Source organism: Macaca fascicularis, chromosome 7, assembly GCF_037993035.2.
Source record: "Macaca fascicularis isolate 582-1 chromosome 7, T2T-MFA8v1.1".
NCBI classification, from domain to species: domain Eukaryota; kingdom Metazoa; phylum Chordata; class Mammalia; order Primates; family Cercopithecidae; genus Macaca; species Macaca fascicularis.
Window position 1 is genome coordinate 175,180,716 of NC_088381.1, and position 23,158 is coordinate 175,203,873.

Consider the following 23,158-nt stretch of genomic DNA (forward strand, 5'->3'; position numbering starts at 1 on the left):
CAAGGAGAATGAGAAGATGAAACAACAGTTTGGAATTCTTTAGGAATTTATGTTCCCCAAATAATTACCAAGTAATTTGTGTTTTGAGTAAGTTTGGGTTTCTTTCCTACTGCCTTTATGAGAATTTCGTGAAGTGTTTACATACCTTCAGTTCATATCCATAGATCCTCATCTTTACATATTGATTTCTCACTCACTTGGTCTGTGCACCTGCTGCACTGTCAGATCCACCTCTGTACTGTCACTCACACAATGTAGGCAACATTACTTAACACTGAAATTTAGTTCCTTATTCATAGAAATACGGTGTCTCCAACAATTCTGTATGCATTGAATTAGTAAAATCATTCCCATCTTTCAGGTTCTCTCTATTAAGATATTTATAATCCTAGAAACCCACTTTAAAAAATAGTTCTCATTCCATGTCTTCGGTATTGAATGAGAACTATTTTTTAAAGTGGATTTCTAGTTATAAATATCTTTGTGAGGTTGGGGGAGGGAGAGCCTTAGGAAAAATAGCTAATGCATGCCGGGCTTAATACCTAAGTTATTGGTTGATGGGTGCAGCAAACTGCCATGGCAAACAAATACCTATGTAACAAGCCTGCATATCCTGCAGACTTACCCTGGAACTTAAAATAAAAAATAAAATAAAAAAGTTCTCATTGCCTTAAGTTGTCTGAATGGTTACGATATAATGGCTTACGTAAAGGCAAGTCAGCAACTTGTTGAACAGTTTTGCTTGTTTGTGTTTGTTTGTTTGTTTTTCTGATAAAGGAAGACACAAACTCTGAGAGGAAACATCCTCCCAAGCCTCCTGTGCACCTGATCTGGGGCTGGAACCTGTGCTGTGTGGCTCCTGAGCGCCCCCTCCAGCTTGGCTCTTGCCTTGCAAGAAGGTTCCTGTCAGGACTCACAAAGCATTTCCCCCCAACATCTCTAGTCCAACATGAAGTGGCTGTGTCCTGGTTTGGAATACTCCTTCAGTAACACCATATGTTTTTTATACCATCTCTTGGAACAATCAATTGGCTTACTAAACCTACTGAACTCTGCAGGGAGACCCAAAGCAAGGATTCTGTGACACAGGAGGGAGCCTCTTCTCTGAAGCTCCAGATGCACTGAATCAGTGAACCCACAATGAATCCAAAAACTTGCAGGAAGTTTTGGAGTGCTTTGTTTCTTCCTTGGGTTCTTGTAGTTGAATGTTGCATCTCAGAATTTCTGCAGGTGCAGCTACTTTCAGACTAAAGTCAATCTCTATTTACAATTCTAATAACACAATTTTTCCCTTCTTATTAGTGTCTAGCCTAATACAAAGTGCCTCCTACAATGACACTAGGCCCACTAGATTTTTCTCCTAGAAATCTAAAGCAAACAGGATACAAGTGGAGACTTGGGAAGTGCATGCAGGAGATTTTTCTTCTTCCCTCACATAGGATAAGATTTTGGAAATGTTCTTCCCCTTGGGAACCTTTGGAGAAGGCTCCTGGTATATTCCTGAATAAATAATCCTCTCCAATTCTGACCCAGAGAAAATGTATTTGAATTGTATCTTTTAAAATCTAGAGATTTATTGAGGGAAAGTCCAGCAGAATCTACATGTTGGAGCATAAACCAAAAGCACAATCAAAGGTCACCTTTGATGTACACTGGAGGCAGAATTCTGACCTTATTACATCTACATGGCATGACTGATATAAATGAACTGGCAAGAAAACAGAGAAAGGACATGGCAGAACGCTTATGAAAAAGTCTCAGCAATTTCAATTTTCTTCTGAGGAAGCTGAAATTGTGAAAGTAAAACAGTGTGACTGGACACGTCTCAGATGATGTTCTGTTCTGGAAAGTATCTCCAGTCCTGGGTTGGATCCAGTAGGTGCACCTGGTCATGCAAACCTGAAACAGGGACTCATTCCTTAAACACAAGACATTCCAATGAGAAAGCTGTTCTCGGGTGAGTTGCAGAGCATGGAGGAGGAGATGGAAGTGTCCTTGGCTTCCCAGAATTGCTGAAACTTGAAGACCAAGGCCACGTCTGAGAGGCAGAGATCCACCTATGAGTACATCACATCAGCTCTGTCTTCAGGAATCTTTGGCTGTGTGGGAGGATAAGAAATATGATTTATTTATTTCCGGTTACCCAATGTGCTTCAGAGAAAATGAAATTGAAAATTCAATACATATGTTTGCGCCATATTAGGGGAGAGAACATGTATAAGTCATGGCAGTACAAGTGCTCACTTCAGAGCCTGCAGAAGGAGCAAGTGCACAATTGAGAGAACGAAGCGCCCTGCCCCAGGAAGCAGGTGCCCTAACATCATCCCCTGAGAACTGTCCTCTATCAGCCATGCATCAATTGAACCTGAGCTTCTGCCTGGGATCTTGTACATAGGGTGGAGAGCAGAGCACAGCTCAATTCCTCCTCAACCGTGACCTACGATGCGGCCCCTCCCTTGAAGTTTTATTCTAATAAGCTGTTAATATGAAATAACAGCACTAACTTTATCTGTAACCTTTCAGGTAGGAGCCAGTGCTCTTCAGAATTGTTATCACTATTATTTTCATCACCCCTAGAAACCAGAAAAATATCTGTGTGACCCTTCATCTCAGACCTCAGACGACCACTTTGCAGAGGGCACACCTGCTTTGTTTCCATCACGAATATGGCATTAGAACAGGAAAGTATGTGTACCTTGTTATATAATTTATCTAAATTATATTACATTGGATGAAATTAGAATTAGTAAGCAACACTTACAAATTTAGCTGAGGGCATATGTAAGCAAACTGTTGATGGTGTGTCTTCATTTCTCCTTGCTTATTATAGATAATGTGAGAGGAGAGAGGTAAATTAAAGAGGAAACTATTGACCAACGTGGACTCAGGTATTTTAAAAATAAAGGAGGTTTTCACATTTTCTGGAAACCCCATTAAATTAAGCAAATTAAGGAACTTTAAGATATTTTTCTGCAGTCTAGAGACAGAAAATGAAAATTCTGCAGCAGATCATTTTGCCAAATAGGCAGCTTTAAACTAGTTTGTAATTTGACATAAATATTTGAACAAAAACCCCAGGTGCAAATAAGAAATTATAAAATTTCAATGTTTAATGACTGGTTGAGAGAAGCTTGAACTAACATTATTTTGATGAGTCACACCTCAAAAATAAAACTGTGTCCAATGGTCCAACTTTTCAAGGGGCTGCTTGAATAGATAGTTTCTACCTCCCCTAACCGTGAGTCCTGGCACAATCTATCATCCTCTAAAACCTCAGGACCATTAAGAACAGAGAGAGAAGTTTGAACCCTATGAAGTTTTGAGAGACTCAAAATTACTGTCTGGGCTGGTTGGTGTGGGTTATCTCTATAAACCTAGTCTTTGAAGAAGTGTATGATGGTTTTTGTTATAAAGAACAACAAAGACAGTCAAGGAAAATGAAGAAGCAGGGGAACATGGACCAAACAGAAGAACAACCTAAAGGTCCCTAAACAGACATCAATGAAAAGGAAGCGCATGGATTACCTGGCAGAAAATTTAAAGTAAATGTTAGAAACGTGTTCAATGAGCTAGTGGCAGCATGCAAGAACAATGGGAGAATTTTAATAAAGATAAAACATTTAAAAGATGATTAAACAAAAATGTTGATCCTGAAGAATACAATAAGTCAGCCCAAAATTTTAACAGAGGATTTTAGAACAAACTAGGTCAAGTTATAGAAGAAACAGTAAACTCAAAGAAAGATCATTTGAAATAGTAGAGACAGAGAAGAAAAATTTAAATGAAAGAAATAAAAAAGAGTTAAAGACTATGGGCCAGGAAGGATGCTGAACACTAAATCATGCATTTGAGGAGTTATACAGAGATAAGACAAAAGGGGTAGTGAAGGAAGAGAGGAGGAGAGAGAAAGAGAGAGAGAGAGAAGATAAATTATTCAAAATAATAGCAAAAAATCTTTCCGAATTTGGAGAAGGGAAGCAAATATTCATCCACAACAAAGAAGCTCTATAAATTTTATATAAGATAAACCCAATGACAAAAAAAAATGTGACTCAGTTTAAAACCACATTGCTGAAAATAAAAGAGGTTTTAGAAAATAGAAAGAAAAAGAACAGATTTCTCAGCAGAAGGTTTTCAGTTCAGAAGGGACATGGATTACATTCAATGGTGTGTGGTTTAATGGCAGAGGTTCTTTTTGGGAAATGTGTCCTGGGTAATTTCATCATTGTGGAAGCATCAAGGGTGAATTTGCACAAACCTACAAGAAATACCCTGCTACACATAGGCTATGTGGAATAGCACAGTGTTCTCAGACAACTAACCTGTACAGCGTGTTACTGCACTGAACACTGCAGGAAACTGAAACACCATGGTAAGTATCTCTCTATCTAAATACATCTAAACATGGAAAAAGTTTAGTGAAAATATGTTATTACAACATATGTGGCCACAAACATATATGTTGTCTATTGTTGACTGCAGCATTGTACGTGACACACGACTTTACTCAAATTGGCGGTGGGGCGGCGGTGGTCGGGGGGTGCTAAAAATAAACAAAACTCTGCCAAGAAGAATCTTTACCATGTAAATCCTTTCCAGAAATGAAAATTAGATTAGGACTTTTCCAGACAATCAAAAACTAAAGGAGTTCTTCACCGCTGGGCCTGCCTTAAACACCAAAGGGTCTCAACTAGGTCTGCAGAATTATTATGTAGCTGCATCAGCTCCATTCTGGCCTCTGTTATGTGACAGTTTTGTATGGATTTGCTTTCTACGCTTTCATGGCTTTTTTCTCTCTCAACTTCTAAATTCATTCTCCTTTTAATTCACAATTTATTGAAAATATTCATATTCAGCTTAGAACATTAAAAAACTTTGGAAAAAAATTCGTCTTAAACCCACCAACTCTAATTAACTCTCTTTAGGGATGCCCATTTTTTTCTTGTTTTCCTATAGGATATGGTCCTTGTTTCTACCTCAGTCCAGTCCTTCTTTTCCTATGCATGAGGCATCCAACCATCACACACCCAGGAACATCTTGGAGGAAGGGACCCTACCATCGATCTCTTCAGCATTCATGTGCACAGGGACCATTCCTTCAGCTGTTGTATGTGCTTTAGAGTTTTCCATTTAAAAGTGTTTTTCACTAGTCCCCCAAATAAAGTCCTTGGACCTTAAAAAGTGATGTGGTGTTGAGGGCATTGACAGCCAAATTTCGCTGAAAGTATCTTCTGCCCTTGGTAATTGGGGAAGACTGGGAAGAAGGGAACAAAACGCAGACCCCATGTAGCTCCTCATTTAGCAATAGATTCAGTGCAAATTTAGAAAGTTGGAAACATAGAGTGATGTTGGTGTGGTTTTCTGTGATATAATAACGAGACAGCAGAAGATGGTCAGTGGTCAGTTTCCATCCAGCTGGTACTCGTTGTCCATTAGTTATATCCTAATAAAGGATAAAAGACAACTTTTGTGACAAAGCCCCAGGGCTTGTTTAAAAGACCTTGTCCCAACAGGGACATGACAATTTTTATATGACAGCTACTGTTTTTGCCTAATTCATGTGAAAATCTGAGAGATATGCCCAGCCTCAGGGGGCTGCTTCTCCCTCCAGGAGACAGAGCTAATAGAATTGTGTGGTATTAGTCTGTCTGTGTCTTCATAAGAAGACAACAGGAGTGGGTGGCTTAAACAGCAAATATTGATTTTCTTAAAATTCTGCAGTCTGAATATCGAAGATCAAGGTGCTGGCAGGGTTGGTTCTTGGTGCAGCTTCTTCCTGACTTGCAGAGGCCCACCTTCTAGAGCACTATGTCTCCACGTGGCCTCTTCTCTGCGTGCACGTGAAAAGTGAGAGGTCTCTGGTGTCTCTTCCTTTTCTTATAAAGACAACAGGTCTATTGCATTAGGGTCTCACTTATGATCACATCTAACCTTAATTATATAATTATTTCAGCACATGAATTTCAGAAAGGGCACAATTAAATTGGTGACACAAATTAAGAGATGGTGAGAAGCATTAGTATATATATATATTAATCAATAAGGTGTAATGGGCCATGCAGGAACTTGTAGGAAAGTTCCTAGTAATCGGTGAAACTTCAGTTGTAAGAGGAAAATGTGCCTTCCTCCTTTCTTTTCTGGCAGAAGAATGTGAGGAAGCAGAACCACAGATATCAAAGAAAGAGGAGCCCCGGGGACAGCTGAGGTGCTGGTGAGGAGGGAGAGCACTGAGCAGATGAGGAAGCCCCGCCCTCCCTGCACCTGCTCCTGACCCGGCCTCCTGCTCTGTGGGCCCCGCGCGCCCCCTGCTGGTCCTGAGCGGCACCTGCGCCCGCCCCCTCCGCCTCCCTGCAGGGAGGTTTGTGTCTGGGCTCACACTCACCTCCCCTCACTGTGTCTCTCGCACAGTAATACACGGCCGTGTCCGCGGCGGTCACAGAGCTCAGCTTCAGGGAGAACTGGTTCTTGGACGTGTCTCTTGAAATGGTGACTCGACTCTTGAGGGACGGGTTGTAGCTGGTGCTCCCACTATAAGAGATGTACCCAATCCACTCCAGTCCCTTCCCTGGGGCCTGGCGGATCCAGCTCCAGTAGTAGTAACTACTGCTGATAGAGCCACCAGAGACAGCGCAGGTGAGGGACAGGGTCTCCGAAGGCTTCACCAGTCCTGGGCCCGACTCCTGCAGCTGCACCTGGGACAGGACCCCTGTGAACAGAGAGACCCACAGTGAGCCCTGGGATCAGAGACAGCCTCCCATATCGTCATATCTTCATCCCCGAGACACTTACATCTGGGAGCTGCCACCAGGAGGAGGAAGAACCACAGGTGCTTCATGTTCTTGCACAGGATGTCTGTGACTCTCAGAGAACATTTCCCATGTGAGCTGGACCCTGAATTTAAGGAAATGTGTGGTGGTTTCCTGTGGGTGCCTAAGTGAGGATTTGCATGTGGGTGGTGCCTTTGTATGGAGAGGTGAAAAGGGTTGAGGGAGGCCCCAGTCTTTGGGGCTCACCCTGAGAGGAGGATGCTGGCTGTGCCCTCTGAGAACTCGGTTCTCTTCCTGGGGCCTCCCCTCACCAAGCCCAGAGTCCTCTTCTTCCAGGTAGCAAATGTGCTGAAGGAGCTGGTCTGGGAGATGAGTGTGATCATGGATCATGGACACATTTTGGAATAGGGTCAATGCTGTTCTACCTTTAAAAATTGATATAAAACCAACCACACACCCAGGTCATCTAAATTCTCATTTACCACTTCAGACATATTGGAACAGCATCAGGTTGTAATAATGACAGTGAATCCTGGATTCTTCCAATGTTTTATTGTAGTTTCAAACATCCATCATGGTTAGAGGGAAGCTCCTGTCCCAGGAAGTGGGTCATTTTTAAAAAGCACCTGACAGCTGTCCTTCTGTGACCTTTTGAAATGTGGGATTCTGTCTGAGACCTTTTGAGAAGATAGTGGGGCATATCTCCATCCTTCTCAATGTGTGACCTTGATGATGTGACCTGACCTCTAAACACTTCCTTGTAAAATATGTAGATTGAGGATTGCAGTGACAGCTTTAGACAAAAATTCGATAATGGGTCAGCACTGCCGGATAGTCTCATGACGATCATGAAGATTATTGCAATTATCTTTCCCATGAACCAGAGAGGACCTCTGTGAGCCCTCCCCTCTGAGAGTACAAGGAGCTCTGGTTCTTCCCTGATGGTTCACACCTTTGAAACATGGCTGGACAGTGATACTCAAGCCCAGAGTCCTTACCCACATATTTACCAATTCAGATCTATCTATCTCTGAAAGAATTTCTCCTCCATTGACTCGCATGAACATATTTTAGTGTGTGCAGCATTGCAACTTGGATATTTGACATTAGTTTGGTGAGTTATATAATAAATAATCTATCTCCATGGATATGGGTAACAGGAGAGTCATCATTTTTGTCAATGCTAATCAATATTAAGTTTGAGATTCATGATTTTCAGTAAACTGGAGTTAAAATTTTCATGATTCTTGGCAAGGAGGTCTCAAACCTGATGTTTTGCAGAAAAAATGATCTCATCATTGTTAGACAGGAGCTTCTTTACCTAGGAATCGACTCCTTTAAACTAAAGCACCTGAGAGGTGGTTTCCTGAGATCTTGTGAAAATTTATCTATTGGAGAAAAAGAAAATCAGGAAAACCTTTCTCAAATAATTGAAAGAAAGTTTATAAGAAAATTTTATCAACAAAGCCATGAAACTTCAGTTCATCAATTTTTGGGGTTCATTTGTTACAACTCAAGAAGCAATTAAGAAATCTACACAATTGGAAGCCTACTCCAACAGGGATAATATCTCCCGACTTGTAAAACAGACCAGTATTCATAAAGAGACACTTCCCCATGAGATCTGCGACTTACACCGATTTGTGTAACCTGAAGAAGTTTCCCTAAGAGGATTTTTCTCCAGACATCAATGTATGCAAAAATACGTTGTGTTTAGTTGTGTATGATTAATGTGTACAAACCCTTGGCACATTAAACAAACTTCTTGTAAACGTGCTAACTTTATCACTTACTGTGCACTCACACTTTACTGGTTTTCATCCCCCTTGCCATGTAGCAATTGGTGCCTTTGAGAATGTGCTGTTGTTTCAAGTGAACGTGTTCTGGATCCTCACTTAACTTCACTGTTTCTTATTGAGTGTAGGTATGTATAGGACTGAAAACCCAACATTGTTTCAGATTTTTATCAGATTTTAACAGATTCTCCTCTTATGAGATCATCCTGAAACCTTCCAACAACCTCCATCATCCATGCTACCAATCTTTTGCGTTTAGGAAATAAGAGGCAAATTCATAATCCATCCCTGCTTTAAGGTGAGGAATCTTCCTGAACTTCCACTATATCTAGTAGAAACTCTCATTGAGAGCCATAATCAAACATTATTTGTTTATGGATCATACCTCAAAACTGAAATTGTTTTTCATAATGGCTATACCATTCTACATTTCCACAATTGTGGAAAGCAGTATAAAGGCTCCTAAAATAATTAAAACCAGAAATATTATATGACCAGTAATCCTGTTTCTGGGAGTATAAGCAAAGGAGATGAAATTACCACCTTGTAAAGATATCTGCATCACATCCTATGTTTATTGAAACACTGTTAAAAATGGCCAAGATATGGAAACAATCTGAGTGTCAGCAGGTAGACAAATGGATAAAGACCATGTGATATGCATGCACAATAGAATACGATTTAATGTTATAAAACAAGAAGATGCTGACATTTGCCACAAGAGGGATCGATTCCCATAACCACTAACCATGCACACTACCCATTATAGCTCTTCTCTAGGGGATGACAGATCCTTATTCAGTAGTAACCACTGGCTATGATGGGAAGGCAGCTTTTGTGTACTGCTGAATTTTTCAGCATAACACATCAATGTCTGAAAATATTCTGCTGTGTCTGCATGTGATAAAGTAGAGTCTTATATTGGAGGTAAAATTAAAAGTGCATGAGTCTTCTAGACACCAAGTCATAGGATGATCATGTCTGTTTCCTTGAGGATGTGAACCACAGGTCATACACACTCGTTGGAGTACTTTTGACAAAAGATGTTCCAGGGCTATAACTTACTTGAACTGGCCGGAGACGGCACAGGCGAAGCAGGTGGTCAATGAGGGCACTTCCAGTCTAGGGCTGACTCCTGTAGGTGCTCCCAGGACAGGGCACTTAAAGATATAGAGACTAAATCCCTGTCAGTCACATGCAGCCACAACCATCCCTATAGGCCATGTCTGACATCTGAAACACACAACTCGGGCACAGTCGCCCGACAAAGGAGAAGACATAACAATGTTGTCTTCTTTATGAACACAACTCTGCATTCCTCTAAGACCTTAGCCTTTACTAAGGAGAAAGTGATCAGCTTTTTCATGCCCCATGTTGATTCTATCTGAGAGCTTGAAGAAAAATCGTGATGTGGCACAGCTTTTTCTTTATAAGAGAGAGAGAGACTGAGGTCAGACTCCCCTGCATTTGAAAGTTTTATTGTTGTCTTTTTTTTTCCAGCTGAATTGAAGCACTGCCTTGTCAAAAACTACAGCCATTATGGTTAATGAACGCTTCTTTACTTTGATATTTCAACTTGTGACCTATGAACTTCAATTGACTCACGCAAATCTCAGTAGAATAATTACAAAATAACTCTCTAATTCATGAGTGTCAGTCCAATACTACCCTGTCCTTACTGCCAACAATCTTCTGGAAATGTTGAAGAAGAAATAAATAATAAATTCAATTTTAAAATTAAAATTATCAAAACTTTCAGAAACCCATGAACACTCTTTACCAAAGGTATGGCCACTAGTGCATATGACCTCTGGTCCACTCCCTTAGGGCACAGCCATAATAACCCTATGACTTAATATCTGAAGGTCCATGCATTACTTATTTTACCTCCCATATTAGAATCTGCTGTGTCAATGCAGACCTAACAACTATTTTAAGAGATTGATATTTCATCTGTTAGTTTGTTTTCACGCTGCTAATAAGACATACCTGAGCCTGTGTAATTTATAGAGGAAAAGTTTATTGGACTTACAGGTTCACATGGCTTGGGAGGCCTCAAAATCATGGCGCAAGGCAAGGAGGAGCAAGTCATATCTTACATGGGGATAGCAGCAGGCAAAGAGAGGGCTTGTGCAGGGAAACTCCCATTTTCAAAACCATCAGATCTCCTGAGACTCAACCAGTATCACAAGGACAGCCCAAGAAAGAACTGCCTCCATGATTCAATCACCTCCCACTGGGTTCCTCCCATGATAACTGGGAATTGTGAGATATACAATTCAAGATGAGATTTGAGCAGGGGCACAGCCAAACTACATGATTCCACCCCTAGCACTTCTCATATATTATGTCCTTACATTTCAAAGCTGTTCATGAATTTCCAACAGCCCCCCAAAGCCTTAACTCATTTGAGCCTTGACTCAAAAGTCCACAGTCGAAGGTCTCATGTGAGATGACACAAATCCCTTCCATCTATGAGTCTGTAAAATGAAAACCAAGTCAGTTAATCCCTAGATACAATGGGGGTACAGGTATTGTGTAAATACAGCCATTCCAAATGGGAGAAATTGGCCAAAACTACAGGTCCCAGGCAACTCTGAAATCCAACTGGGCAGTCAAATCTTAATGTTCTACAATAATATTCTTTGACTCCAGGTCTCAAATCCAGGTTAGCTGATGCAGAGGTGAGTTCCCATGGTCTTGGGCAGTTCTGTCCCTGTGGCTTTGCAGGGCACAGTCTCCCTCCTGGCTGCTTTCACTGGCTGGCATTGAGTGTCTGTGGCTTTTCCAGGCACACGGTGCAAGCTATCAGTCGATCTACCATTCTGAGTCCTGAGTTCTGGAAGACAGTGACTTTCTTCTTACAGCTCCACTAGGTGGTGCCCCAGTAGGGACTCTGCATGGGATTTCTGATCCCACATTTCCCTATCGCACTGGGAGTAAAGGCACATGACACAAGGCCTGCTTGATTTTTGTATTTTTTATAGAGATGGGTGTTTGCCATATTGGCCAGGCTGGTCTTGAACCCTTGACCTCAGAAGATCTGCCTGCCTAAGCCTCCCAAAGTGCTGGAATTACATGCCTGAGCCACTGTGCCTGGCCAAGATTAATATAACTATGAAATTTAATGATGTATTTGAAAACTCCATGGTCATGCAAACACATATACACACACAACAGCCCAGCAAAGACACATACATGTGCCCATGCCAAAGTAAACATATACCTAAACACCAAAACAACACACTCATTTGTTTCACATTATTCTTATTATTTAATCGAATTTAAATTTTGTTTGCAGTTTGAGGCCGTAGTACAAAATAATGCTTTTCTACGTGTATGTCTGCCGATTCCAATATTATAAAGACAAATATATTTAAATACATGTTTTGGTAACACTGAGTGTCAATGCCATTCTTGTCAAGTATGTCACTTAAATGTGCAATGGTATGTATTTTGAATATCAGTCTATTATTAATAAATTGAATGACTAATAAGACAAACATCACTTTTAAAATCGTATTACATTATGTGTTGAATTTAGATGGTAGTTTTCAAACTAGGCAGAATAAAACTTTTTTATTTGAAAACTTTTGAACAAAAACATTTTTGGAATGAATATTGAGTACAGACTCTAGTATTTATTTGCCAATATGCCTTTTATAACAGAGAACATCCAGCAATACGAAACTGAACCCAGCCCATGCTTTCCAGGAGTCACTCACAACGGCAGCTTCCTAGAGCGTGGTCTGAGAGGGTGCAAGCACATGGGGATTTGGACTTCATCATCAAAACACTAGTGAGCCGCAGGCCTGAGCACACAGAGGGCAGCAGTAACTGCAGACCCCACTCTGTGGCACTTAGGGAAGGGAGGAGATGGGATGGGGGTGATGTCGGCAGGACCCTAGAATATGGTGAGGAGGGCAGAGAGTCTGCAGGTAGATGAGTATACTGTAAGGAGAACCGTTATCCTCCTAAACCTGGTTGGCTTCCGTGATTATGAAGAGAAAGGAACTGTTCACCAGACTTGGAGGTCAGAAAGTAAGGGGACATTCTTTTCCCTGTATGGAGACTGAGGAAGATAAAAGACTTTCAATGAAAAAGGGAAGTTGGAGAAATAGTCTGAAAAACAGGACACCAGAAGCCAACCAAAGCGGAGAACAAGAGCCTTTAAAGTGCTGTTTAATTTCTACAAACAGCAGATGAAAGAAAAATAAACCAAACACCAAGCATATGCTGAGTTAAAGTTAGAAAGCAAATACAATTGCTTGACAATCACAGCACAAAACCCCAAAACTCTATTCATGGAAACCGTCCGTATTGAGGATACACATTTTTTTAAGACAGGGTCTCCCTCGGCCAACCAGGCTGGAGTGTGACAATCACTGCTCACTGCAGCCTCAACTCCCCAGGCTTAAGGGATCCTCCCACCTTAGCCTTCCAAGCACCTGGGAGCACAGGTTTTTTTTCTTTTTTGTATGGAAAGGATCTCACTATGTTGCCAGACTCTTCTAAAACTCCTGAGCTCAAATGATCTGCCTGCCTCAGCTTCCCAAAGTGCTGGGATTACAGGTGTGATTTTAAATTTTTAATCTTTTAATAATAGTATCATTTTTAATAAATAAAATATATAAATAACTTATTTTAAAAATTGTTCTGAGAGATCATTGTTAGTATTACCCAGAAAATACACAGCATTAAAAGTTGAATTGGGCCAGGTGCGGTGGCTCACACCTGTAATCCCAGTACTTTGGGAGGATGAGGCAGGTGGACCATCTGAGGTCTGAAGCTCGAGACCAGCCTGGCCAACATGGCGAAACCCTGTCACTAGTAAAAGTACAAAAATTAGCGAGGCGTGGTGGCAAGTGTCTGTAATCCCAGCTACTCTGGAGGCTGAGGCAGGAGAATTGCTCGAACCCTGGAGGCGGACGTTGCATTGAGCCAAGATTGTGCCACTGCACTCCAGCCTGGATGAGAAGAGAGAGACTAGATCTAAAAAAAGAAAAAAGATAAAGAAAAAAGGTAGAATTAAATCCCTGTTCTGGCTGGATTGCAGTGGCTCACGTCTGTAGTCCCAGAACTTTGGGAGGCCGAGGTGGTCGGATCACGAGGTCAAGAGATTGAGACTATCCTGGCCAACATGGTGAAACCTCGTCTTTACTAAAAATACAAAAATTAGCTGGGCTTGGTGGCGCGTGCCTGTATTCCCAGCTACTCAGGAGGCTGAGTCAGGAGAATCACTTGAATCTGGGAGGAGGAGGTTGCAGTGAGCCGAGATGGCACCACTGCACTCCAGCCTGGTGACAGAAGACGACTCTGTCTAGGAAAAAAAAAAAAAAAATCCCTCGTGTAAATTAATGTATTGTAGGTAAGAAATCATGGATTTACAAGGAATTAATGGTGAGAAATCCTGGAGGAAGACTTTTGCTTGCCCAGGCCAGGAGTCACCAAAGGCTAAAAGGAAACCACAGTCTCACAGGCTCCTGATGTGGAGCAGCCTCCTAAGAGAATCCTGATGTCCTGAGTGCCCCTTGGTGGTTCTGAGCGTCCACTCATGTCCTGGTGGTTCTCAGCACCCCACTGGTGTCCCGGTTGCCCCCTGGTGGTTCTGAGTGCCCCCTGTTGCCATTGTCTTTCAGTTTCCCTATGTTCTCCTCCGCAGATAGAGCCTGCGCATTGTCACACTTTCATCTTTAACCCAGATTAACTACACTGCTGAGAAAGCAAAGTGTGCATCCTGGAAGTACGTATGTCCTTTCAGTTGAATCTTAATAATTCAGTCGTCTTTTTTTTCCTCTGGGCTGTGACCTATACACAGAGTCTCCAGAAATGGAACTGAGGCTTTCCCTTTTCTGGCTAGTCTGGTAATTATAGGATTATTACCCTATTGGCTAATTTGACCCATTTTCATGGTAAAGGAAGGCTGCTGGGAGGGGTCTGTAATGGAGATGGACCAACTTCCTCCACATAGATAAGGTTCCACAGATGTCTTTCTCCTGGATGGTCTATATAGAGAAATTTCTGTGTGTATTTCTCAGAGACTAGGTCTTTCAATAACTTAGCCATATCGATCTACGTCGATATTCATGCAAAGAACCTGGAGGTTCTAGGTCAGGTATGCCATTTGTGTTTATTTAGTTCAGATTTACATTACACAGCCAGGCTCATCTAAATTGCCACATGCTTGGTCAAACACGTTGGGACAGCAGCTGAATGTAGTCATCAAATTGATCTAGGAGAAACCTGCGTCCAATACACTGTTTATTGGAGCTGAGAGCAACATCACTGACTCACTAAAGTGGACATTTCTTCCCTGAAAAAGCTTCCCTACCAAGTATAGTAAGGAGCTGATACGGAGCCACTGTGGGGTTGAATTTCTTCCTGTCAGCCGGTCATGCAGGGTGTTTGTTGGGGACCAGCCTCAACACCACCCGTAGGGTACTTGAAGTCTGGTGGCGATGAAGGAATGAGAAGAGACAAGTTAAGAGTGTAAAAAGGTTGGGGGTCAGGGGGCCAGTGTAATTTGGAGGCTGCAAAGACATTGAACTTTGGTCTCTACACTATTTATTGGGTATAATTACTTAGATCTAAGGAGCAGATGTTTAGGGGTGAAACGGTAAAAAGGAGGCGGTGCTCAACCAGCATATATTTAATTACTGATTTTCTTTTTAAGTTATTGGAGAGCAGCTGCTGGGAGTGGGCTTAACTAGGAGCTGGCAAGTCTGGCCACATTTTAATGTTTTAAAGGAGTGTCTTTTGTTTGAGCACAGTGTTTATAGATAAGAGAGCAGGTCACACTCTGGTCATGGGAATGTGATGGCAATAAGGAGGTTTTCCTCTTCAGAGGCCTCTTGTGGCTTTCCACAACTTATCGTCTCATACTTTTATGGCCAGTTTATACAGGCACCCCATAAGCCTTTTTCCCAACAGTGTTTTGAATGATGTAGACTTTTATCCACAGACGGTAATGATTCCCAGTGTCGTTGAAATGGCTGGCAGCCCCCAATCCTGTTTCTCCCTTCAACTCACCTGAATGTCTCCGAGAACCCCACGAACCTCGGAACTCTCTTTCATGGATGACTCTGAGCATTGTCAATCTGCTCAGTGCTACAAACAGAGGATATAACTTACGGAGGATTCTCAGCCCAGTAACATGCTGGGCACATAACATAGGACACATATTCAAGATGGTCAATTCATGTCAGTGCCAATTAATATTTAATTGAAGGGACATGATTTCCAGTGCATTGGAGTTTAAAAACTTCATGATTCTTGGCAATACAGCAATAAACTGAATGGTTTGCAGAAGTGAGCTCATCGTTAGCAGAAAACTGCCTACTCCCACGAAGGCAGTCTCTTCAACTAAAGCACCCAAAATGTGGTGTCCTCAGATCTTGTGAAAATTAATTTCCTATAGTAAAGAAACAGGAAAGCTATTCTCAAAGTATTGGAAGAATCTTATCAGAAACATTACCAACACAGCAGTGAAATTTCAGTATGTCAATTCTTGGGTTTATGTTTGACAACTCAAGGAGCAATCAATACATTTATACAGAGGGAATTTTTACCTATTCACTTAGTAGCCTAGAATTCACTCAAAGAAAATATTCTATTGGATCTCAAATTTAACAGATCTCTGTAACCTGAAGAAGTTTTCTTAACAGATTCTTTTTCTCTGTACTTGCATAAATGTAAGAAAAAACCACACAGTATATATTTGTGCATGAGTGATCTATAGAAGTCCTTGGCATATTAATGAAATTTCATGGAAACATGATAACTTTATAACTTACTGTGAACTCACACTTCACTGGTTTCAAACATTTCTCACCCATGTGATGGAGCAGTGGGTGCCTCTGAGAATATGCTGATTTTTGGACTGAACATGTTCTCCACTCTTCACTCGACTTCATGGTTCCTCTCTCATACAGATGTGTCTGTGATGGAAAACCGCACGCTGATATTCAGCAGATTTTCCTCTTATGAGATTCATATTCGCTCTTTCTTTCTCTCCATGTCTCTCTCTATTTTTCTCCATTTTTCTCCTGTCATTACTCTTTATTAATGAACCTCCTGAATTCTGTCAACAGCCTCTATCTCATTCTGCCAATCTTCTGCCTCAAAGAAAATTGGGGGCACACTCATCCTTGCCCAGGATGGGAAATCTTATATTTAGCCAAGATGGGAAAACTTTCACAAGATTTATTAGAGCCTCATACGAAAAACTATGAGAAAACATTATTTGTTTTTGGATTATACCTCAAAACAAGAATGCTTTTTCATAATAGCTCTGGCATTTTATATTCCCACCATTATGCAAAGGAGTATGGAGGCTCCAAACAAATTAAAACAGAAATACCAAATGACCAGTGATCCAGCTTATGGAACTATACCCAAAGGGGATGAAATTACCACCTGTGAAGATACCGCACTCCTATGCTTATTGCAGCACTATTCTCAGCAGCCATGATATGGAAACTAAGTGTCTGCCAATGGACAAATGTATAAAGACAATGTGGTATATGTACACAATATAGCATTATTTTGCCTTGTAAAATAAAGAGATGCTGCCATTTTCCACAAGCCAAATGTATTCCCACAACCACTACCAGTGTTTTCTATCCAATGCAGCTCATCCCTGGGATCTGGCACATCCAGATCCAGTAGGAAGGACTGGTTGTGATGGAGTGGCCAGAGACAGTGTAGGTGAGACACAGGGTCAGTGTGGACTCTTCAGGTCCAGGGCTGACTCCTGCAGCTGCTCCTGGGACAGGGCATGTGAATACATGGAGAATCAGTCCCTGTGAGTCACATATACCTACACTCACCCCGTAGACCCACGTCTGACTTCTGAGACAGTCACCCTGGGGAGCTGTCACCAGGTACAGAAGTAGACAAAATAATGTCATCTTCTTCATGAACACAACTCTGCATTCCCCCAGATACCTCAGCCCTGCCTGAGGGGAGAGCTATTAGCTTCCACAGCCCAAAAGCATTTTATACCCTGGAGCTTGAAAAATAATTTGGATGTGGCACCGCTTTGCACTTATAGGAGAGAGGGCAGAGGTCAGACTCTCCCTTGATTTGAATACGTTTTATTGTTGTGCCTATTTTCTTGCTGACATGAGTTACCTGATTGACAAAAACTACAGCCATGACAGGTCATAAAATTTGCTTTATTCTGATTTTCTCACCTGTGACATTTGAATTTCCATATCAAGTGAGCGATGTGAGGTCAAAATTAGTTTGTGGTGCAGAGTGATGGGCATGGACATAGCAGATTACCGAGGCTGCATTCACAACCTAGGTAACTGTTATGTTTTATTTTAATTAGGAAACACTTCTGTACATTCCTTATATTTATTAAACTCCTGTTGAGAAACTTCAACTAATGTTATAGCTTGATGGATCCTACCCAATAATAAAACTAAAGGTTTTCAAACAGGAATTCCTACTACAATATTAGTTTTACTTTAGGACAAATGTTTTCACCTCATTTGAAATTGGCCCAGATGCACTGATTAGAGCGTGTCAGTTAAGACACAATCAGGAAATGAGTTCACATGTTTCTGGAGCAGGACATGGCTTTGAGACGCTTTGCAAACAAAGTGGTTCCTCACGTCTTCTGGAAAATCCATAAAAATGGGCAAGTCAAGGACCGCTTAGAAGCACTCTTCCATCCCATATTCTTGACTAATGTAAAGGTGGAAGTCAGTGCAGAAAAAGAGATAACATGAAAGCTAAAGAGAGTGTTGTACCAGTTCAGTGCGCCAAACCTGTCATCTTAACATAGTGTATGATCTTATCTGAACTGTCAGGAGGTAAATTTCCTGAGAGATTCAAAAATGTCTTTATCAAATATCAACATTTCCCCACCAAATTTAAGTTAAAAAAATGGAAAACTCTTAGTTGTCTACTTGACTCAGATGATCTGTGTCAGATAATTTCAAATGAATATTAATTCAATTTATTTGTTAAACTCTCCTACATGGTAGAGCTGAATTGAATACAGACTTAAATCAACACATGCAGGAAATTTTAAGACACCTGAGGTTATGTCCTGCTCATGTGTAAATTAGTTAAAAACAAAATCCTGGAAAATCTGTGAAGGTGGGACTTACCGAGGAACCCAGGCTCAGGGGCCTTTGGACACTTTTAGGTAGATTTTCTTCAGATTCCATTCTCCATGGAATTAGAACAAGTTTCATTTACTGTCTGCTGTTTTTCTCAATGACTTGAAGTAATTCCTTGACAAAAGTCTACAGCCTGTTCAATCCATAAACAGATTTTGTGTTTCCAACCTGTGATATGCCGATGTTTTCATCATTTAACTGAAACACACCCACTACAGGAAAAAAAAAAGTTATAAAGCAATTCTGTTAGGCGTTTCCTTTGCTCAAATGCTAAACTGCTATTACCATCTACAATATTCTGTAACTGCTGGAAAAATGGCATTGCTACATAGAATTAATCACATATTTAAAAACTACTTTTTGTATTTATTTTTTAATTTCATAAACGTGGAATGTTTATTTTTTCCATTTATTTGTTTTATCTCTATTTTTTTTACCAGTGTTTTGTAGTTTTTCTAGTAGAGATCTTTTATCTCATTGGCTTAGCTACATTCCTAGGTATTTAGTTGTCTTGGGGGCTATTGGGAGAGCATATTCTTGATTCCACTCTCAGCCAGAAGGTTTTTAGTGTATAGAAATGTTACTATGATTTTTGTACATTGATTTTATATCCTGAAACATTCATAAACTAATTTATAAATACTAGGGACTTTTGACAGAATCTTCAACATTTCCTAGATACACAATTATGTCATCACTGAAAACAGATAGTTTGCATTCTTCTATTTCTTTTATATGGATGCCTTTTACTTCTTTACCTTACCTGATCTGGTTAATACTTCCAGTACTATACTGAATAGAAGCGTTGAGAGCAGGCATCCTTATCTTGTTTCTGTTCTTAAGGAAAATGCTTCCAGTGTTTGCCCATTCAATATGATGTTGGCTGTGGGTTTGTCATAGATGGCTCATTAGATTGAAGTGTGCTTCTTCAATGCTTGTACTTTTGAGGGCTTTTTTTTTTTTAACATATAGGGATGTGAGATTTTATTGAAAGCTTTTTCTCCATCTTCTGGGATACTACAATGGTTTTTGCTTTTGATTCTGTTTATGTAGTGAATCACATATATTGATTTGCATAGGTTAAAGCAGCCATGCATCTCTGGAATAAAGCATACTTGATTGTGGTGTGTCAGTTTTTTGATATACTACTGGATTTGATTTCGTACGTTGAGAATATTTAAGCCTATTATCATGAGAAGTATTTGTCTTGAGTTTTCCTCTCTTGTGTCTCTGCCATATTTTGGTATAAGACTGATGCTGGCTTCATAGAATTAGTTGAGAAGGAGTCTCTATGCCTTGAGTTTCTTTGAGTAGTTTCAGTAGAATTGGCATCTTTTCCAGGTTTCTTTTTCTTGGTGGGTTATTTATTATTGATTCAATTTTAGAAGTTGGTATTGCTCTATTTAGGGTTTCAGTCTCTTCCTGATTCAATCTTGGAAGATTTTGTGTTTCCCCAAATTTATGCATTTCCTCCAGATTCACTAATATGTGTGCATGAAGTTTATAGTATCTGGAGAATTTTTGTATGCTTCTGGGGTCAGTTGTAATATTCCCTTTGTCATTTCTGATTGTACTTATTTGGATCTTCTTTTTCTTTATCTTTGTTAATCCAGCTAGGGGGTCTATCAATCAATATTATTTATTTAACAAAGAAGAAACTCTTAGGTTTATTGATATTTGGTTTGCCTTTTTGTATCTGAATTTCATTAAGTTATTCTCTAATTTTATTTTTTTCTGCCAGCTTTGAGATTTTTTAGTTCATTTAGGTGTGAAGTTAAGATTACTAATTTGAGACCTTTCTAATTACTTGATGAAATCATTTAAGGTTATCAGTTTTTATGGTGCCCAAATAAATTATCAGATTCAATGCTATTCCTATCAAACTACCAGCATTATTTTTACAGCATTAGAAGAAAAACTTCTTAAAAATTTTATGGAATAAAAAAAGAACTTTAAAAACAAAAGCAATCTTAAGTGACAAAAATACTGTCAAAGGTATCCCACTATAAGACATCACATTGTACTATAAAACCACAGAAACCAAAATAGCTTAGTACCTGTACAAAAACAGATGCATAGACCACTGAAAGAGAATACAAAACTCTGAAATAAAGTTGCACAACTACAACCATCTGATCTTACACCAGGACACTAAAAACATGCAATGAGGTAATGTATCCCTATTCAATAAATCGTTCTGGGATAACTGGCTAGCCATATGCAGAAGATGGAAGCTACATGTCTACCTTTCACCATTAACAAAAATTAACAAAAAAAATGGAGTAAAGATTTAAGTACAAGACCTCAAACTATAAAAATCTTGGTAGACAACCTAAGAAATACTCTTCCCAAATTGTTTTTGGCAAGAAATGTTTGGCAAAGTCCCCAAAAGCAATTGCAGCAAATGGAAATTCTGTATGTGGCACTTGATAAAATCTGAGTTTTTACACAGCAAAAGAAACTATCAAGAGAGTAAGCAGAGAGCCTACAGAATGGGTGAAGATATTCACAAACTATGCGTCTGATGGAAGTCCAATATCCAGGTGCTGTAAGAAATGTAAATCAACAATCAAAAACAAAATAACCACATTTACACAATAGGCAAATGACATGAGCATAAACTTCTCAAAAATATATAAACTGGCCAGGATACATGAAAAAAATGGTTAGCATCACTAATCAACAGATAAATGCAAATCAAAACTGCAAAGAGATGCTATCTCATACCGGTCAAGATCAGTACTACTAAAAAGTCAAAAATTAACAGATTCTGGGTAGGTTGCGGAGAACAGGAGACACATATACGGTGTTGGGTGGAATGTGAATTAGTCCAAGCACTGTGGAAAGCAGTCTGGAGAGTTGCAAAATATTTAAAGCAGAGCTACCATTTGGCCCAGTCATCTCATAAGTGGGTATATGCACAAAAGAAAACAAATCATTCTACCAAAAATACACCCACTTTCACGTTTATTGCTATGGTATTCTTAATACCTAAGACAAAAAACCAACCTACGTGTCCATTAATGGTGGATTGGATAAAGAAAATACAATATATTGACACCATGGAATGCTATGCAGTCATAGAAAAATAATGTCTTTTGTGAAACTTGGGTGCAGCTGGAAGTCAAAATTCTAAGCAAACTGATGAAAAAAGAGATAATGAGAGTCAATGGGACATGACTCTGGCATTGTGGGTGTGTCTGTGTGTAAAATTGAGAAAAGAACTCACCTGGATACATAAACTCTTAAAATAGCCAAGTCTGGAGCCAATCATATCCCAGTTTCCATTTCGTTAGGTTTTATTTTGCTGATTTTTAGTGAGCTAAATTTGCTTTTCTTTACTCTTAGCTAACATAACTACACATCCTGATTTAGAGGCATGACAATAAAAATGTCATATTTGAAGCTTACAAGTCCCTTACAAGCTTACTGGTCCTCTCAGGGGGAGGTCGACCAAGGACATCGCACCCTAATGGTATTTACTTTAGACCGCAGTCCCTGAGCTTTACTCCTTCATAGAATTACTCTCTTAACCATGTTAATTATCCACAAGTGTGTTGACTCAGAGCTTCTGTTGTGAATTCTATACTAAATAAACGCCTGGAGCACGAGCTGCTCAGGACCGCTGCTGCCATTCTTTTTTTTTTTTTTTTTAATTGATTTGCATATTTTTTCTTTTTTTTTTTTATTATACTTTAAGTTCTAGGGTACATGGGCATAACGTGCAGGTTTGTTACATATGTATACTTGTGCCATGTTGCTGTGCTGCACCCATCAACTCGTCAGCACCCATCAACTCGTCATTTACATCAGGTATAACTTCCAGTGCAATCCCTCCCCCGTCCCTGCTCCCGGTGATAGGCCCCGGTGTGTGATGTTCCCCTTCCCGAGTCCAAGTGATCTCATTGTTCAGTTCCCACCTATGAGTGAGAACATGCGGTGTTTGGTTTTCTGTTCTTGCGATAGTGACAGACTGGATTAAGAAAATGTGGCACATATACACCACGGAATACTATGCAGCCATAAAAAAGGATGAGTTTGTGTCCTTTGTAGGAACATGGATGCAGCTGGAAACCATCATTCTCTGCTGCCATTCTTTACAGGACTCTCCTTGGAGTCAGTCAGCGGCCTCGGACCCTCAGCTGAACTGGCAAAGCGGAATACCTGTGTCAGTGTACGTTTTAGTCACCCGCCGCCGAATCAGGAGTCTGCAGGAACAGCCGCCCGCAGCTAGCGCCCTCTTGTGAGGAGCCATACTCAGTTCTAGTCAGGAATCTTCCTCAGGTTCCTGTCCTGAGTCTGACTGGAGAAGACTCACCAGGAAGCCTGAGCTTCCTCAGGACTCTGATCGTGGCGACCATGGCTGGGAACTCATCTCCTCGGTAAGGATCCTCTGCATTTTGTACATATGAGAATAGGTTTTCAGAGTAAAACAATCATTTAAAAAATATGTAGAGATGAC

At 40.3% G+C, this 23,158-nt stretch overlaps 1 gene segment (V, D, J or C); it reads right to left on the bottom strand.

Annotated features, from left to right (window-relative positions):
* Nucleotides 1-1,553: 1,553 nt before the first annotated feature.
* LOC102132035 (immunoglobulin heavy variable 4-59-like) overlaps nt 1,554-23,158 on the bottom strand; it is a 152,555-nt gene continuing 130,950 nt past the window's right edge. The window contains 1 exon segment of the V gene segment in view: nt 1,554-2,099. Within this exon segment, the coding sequence occupies nt 2,086-2,099 (14 nt within the window).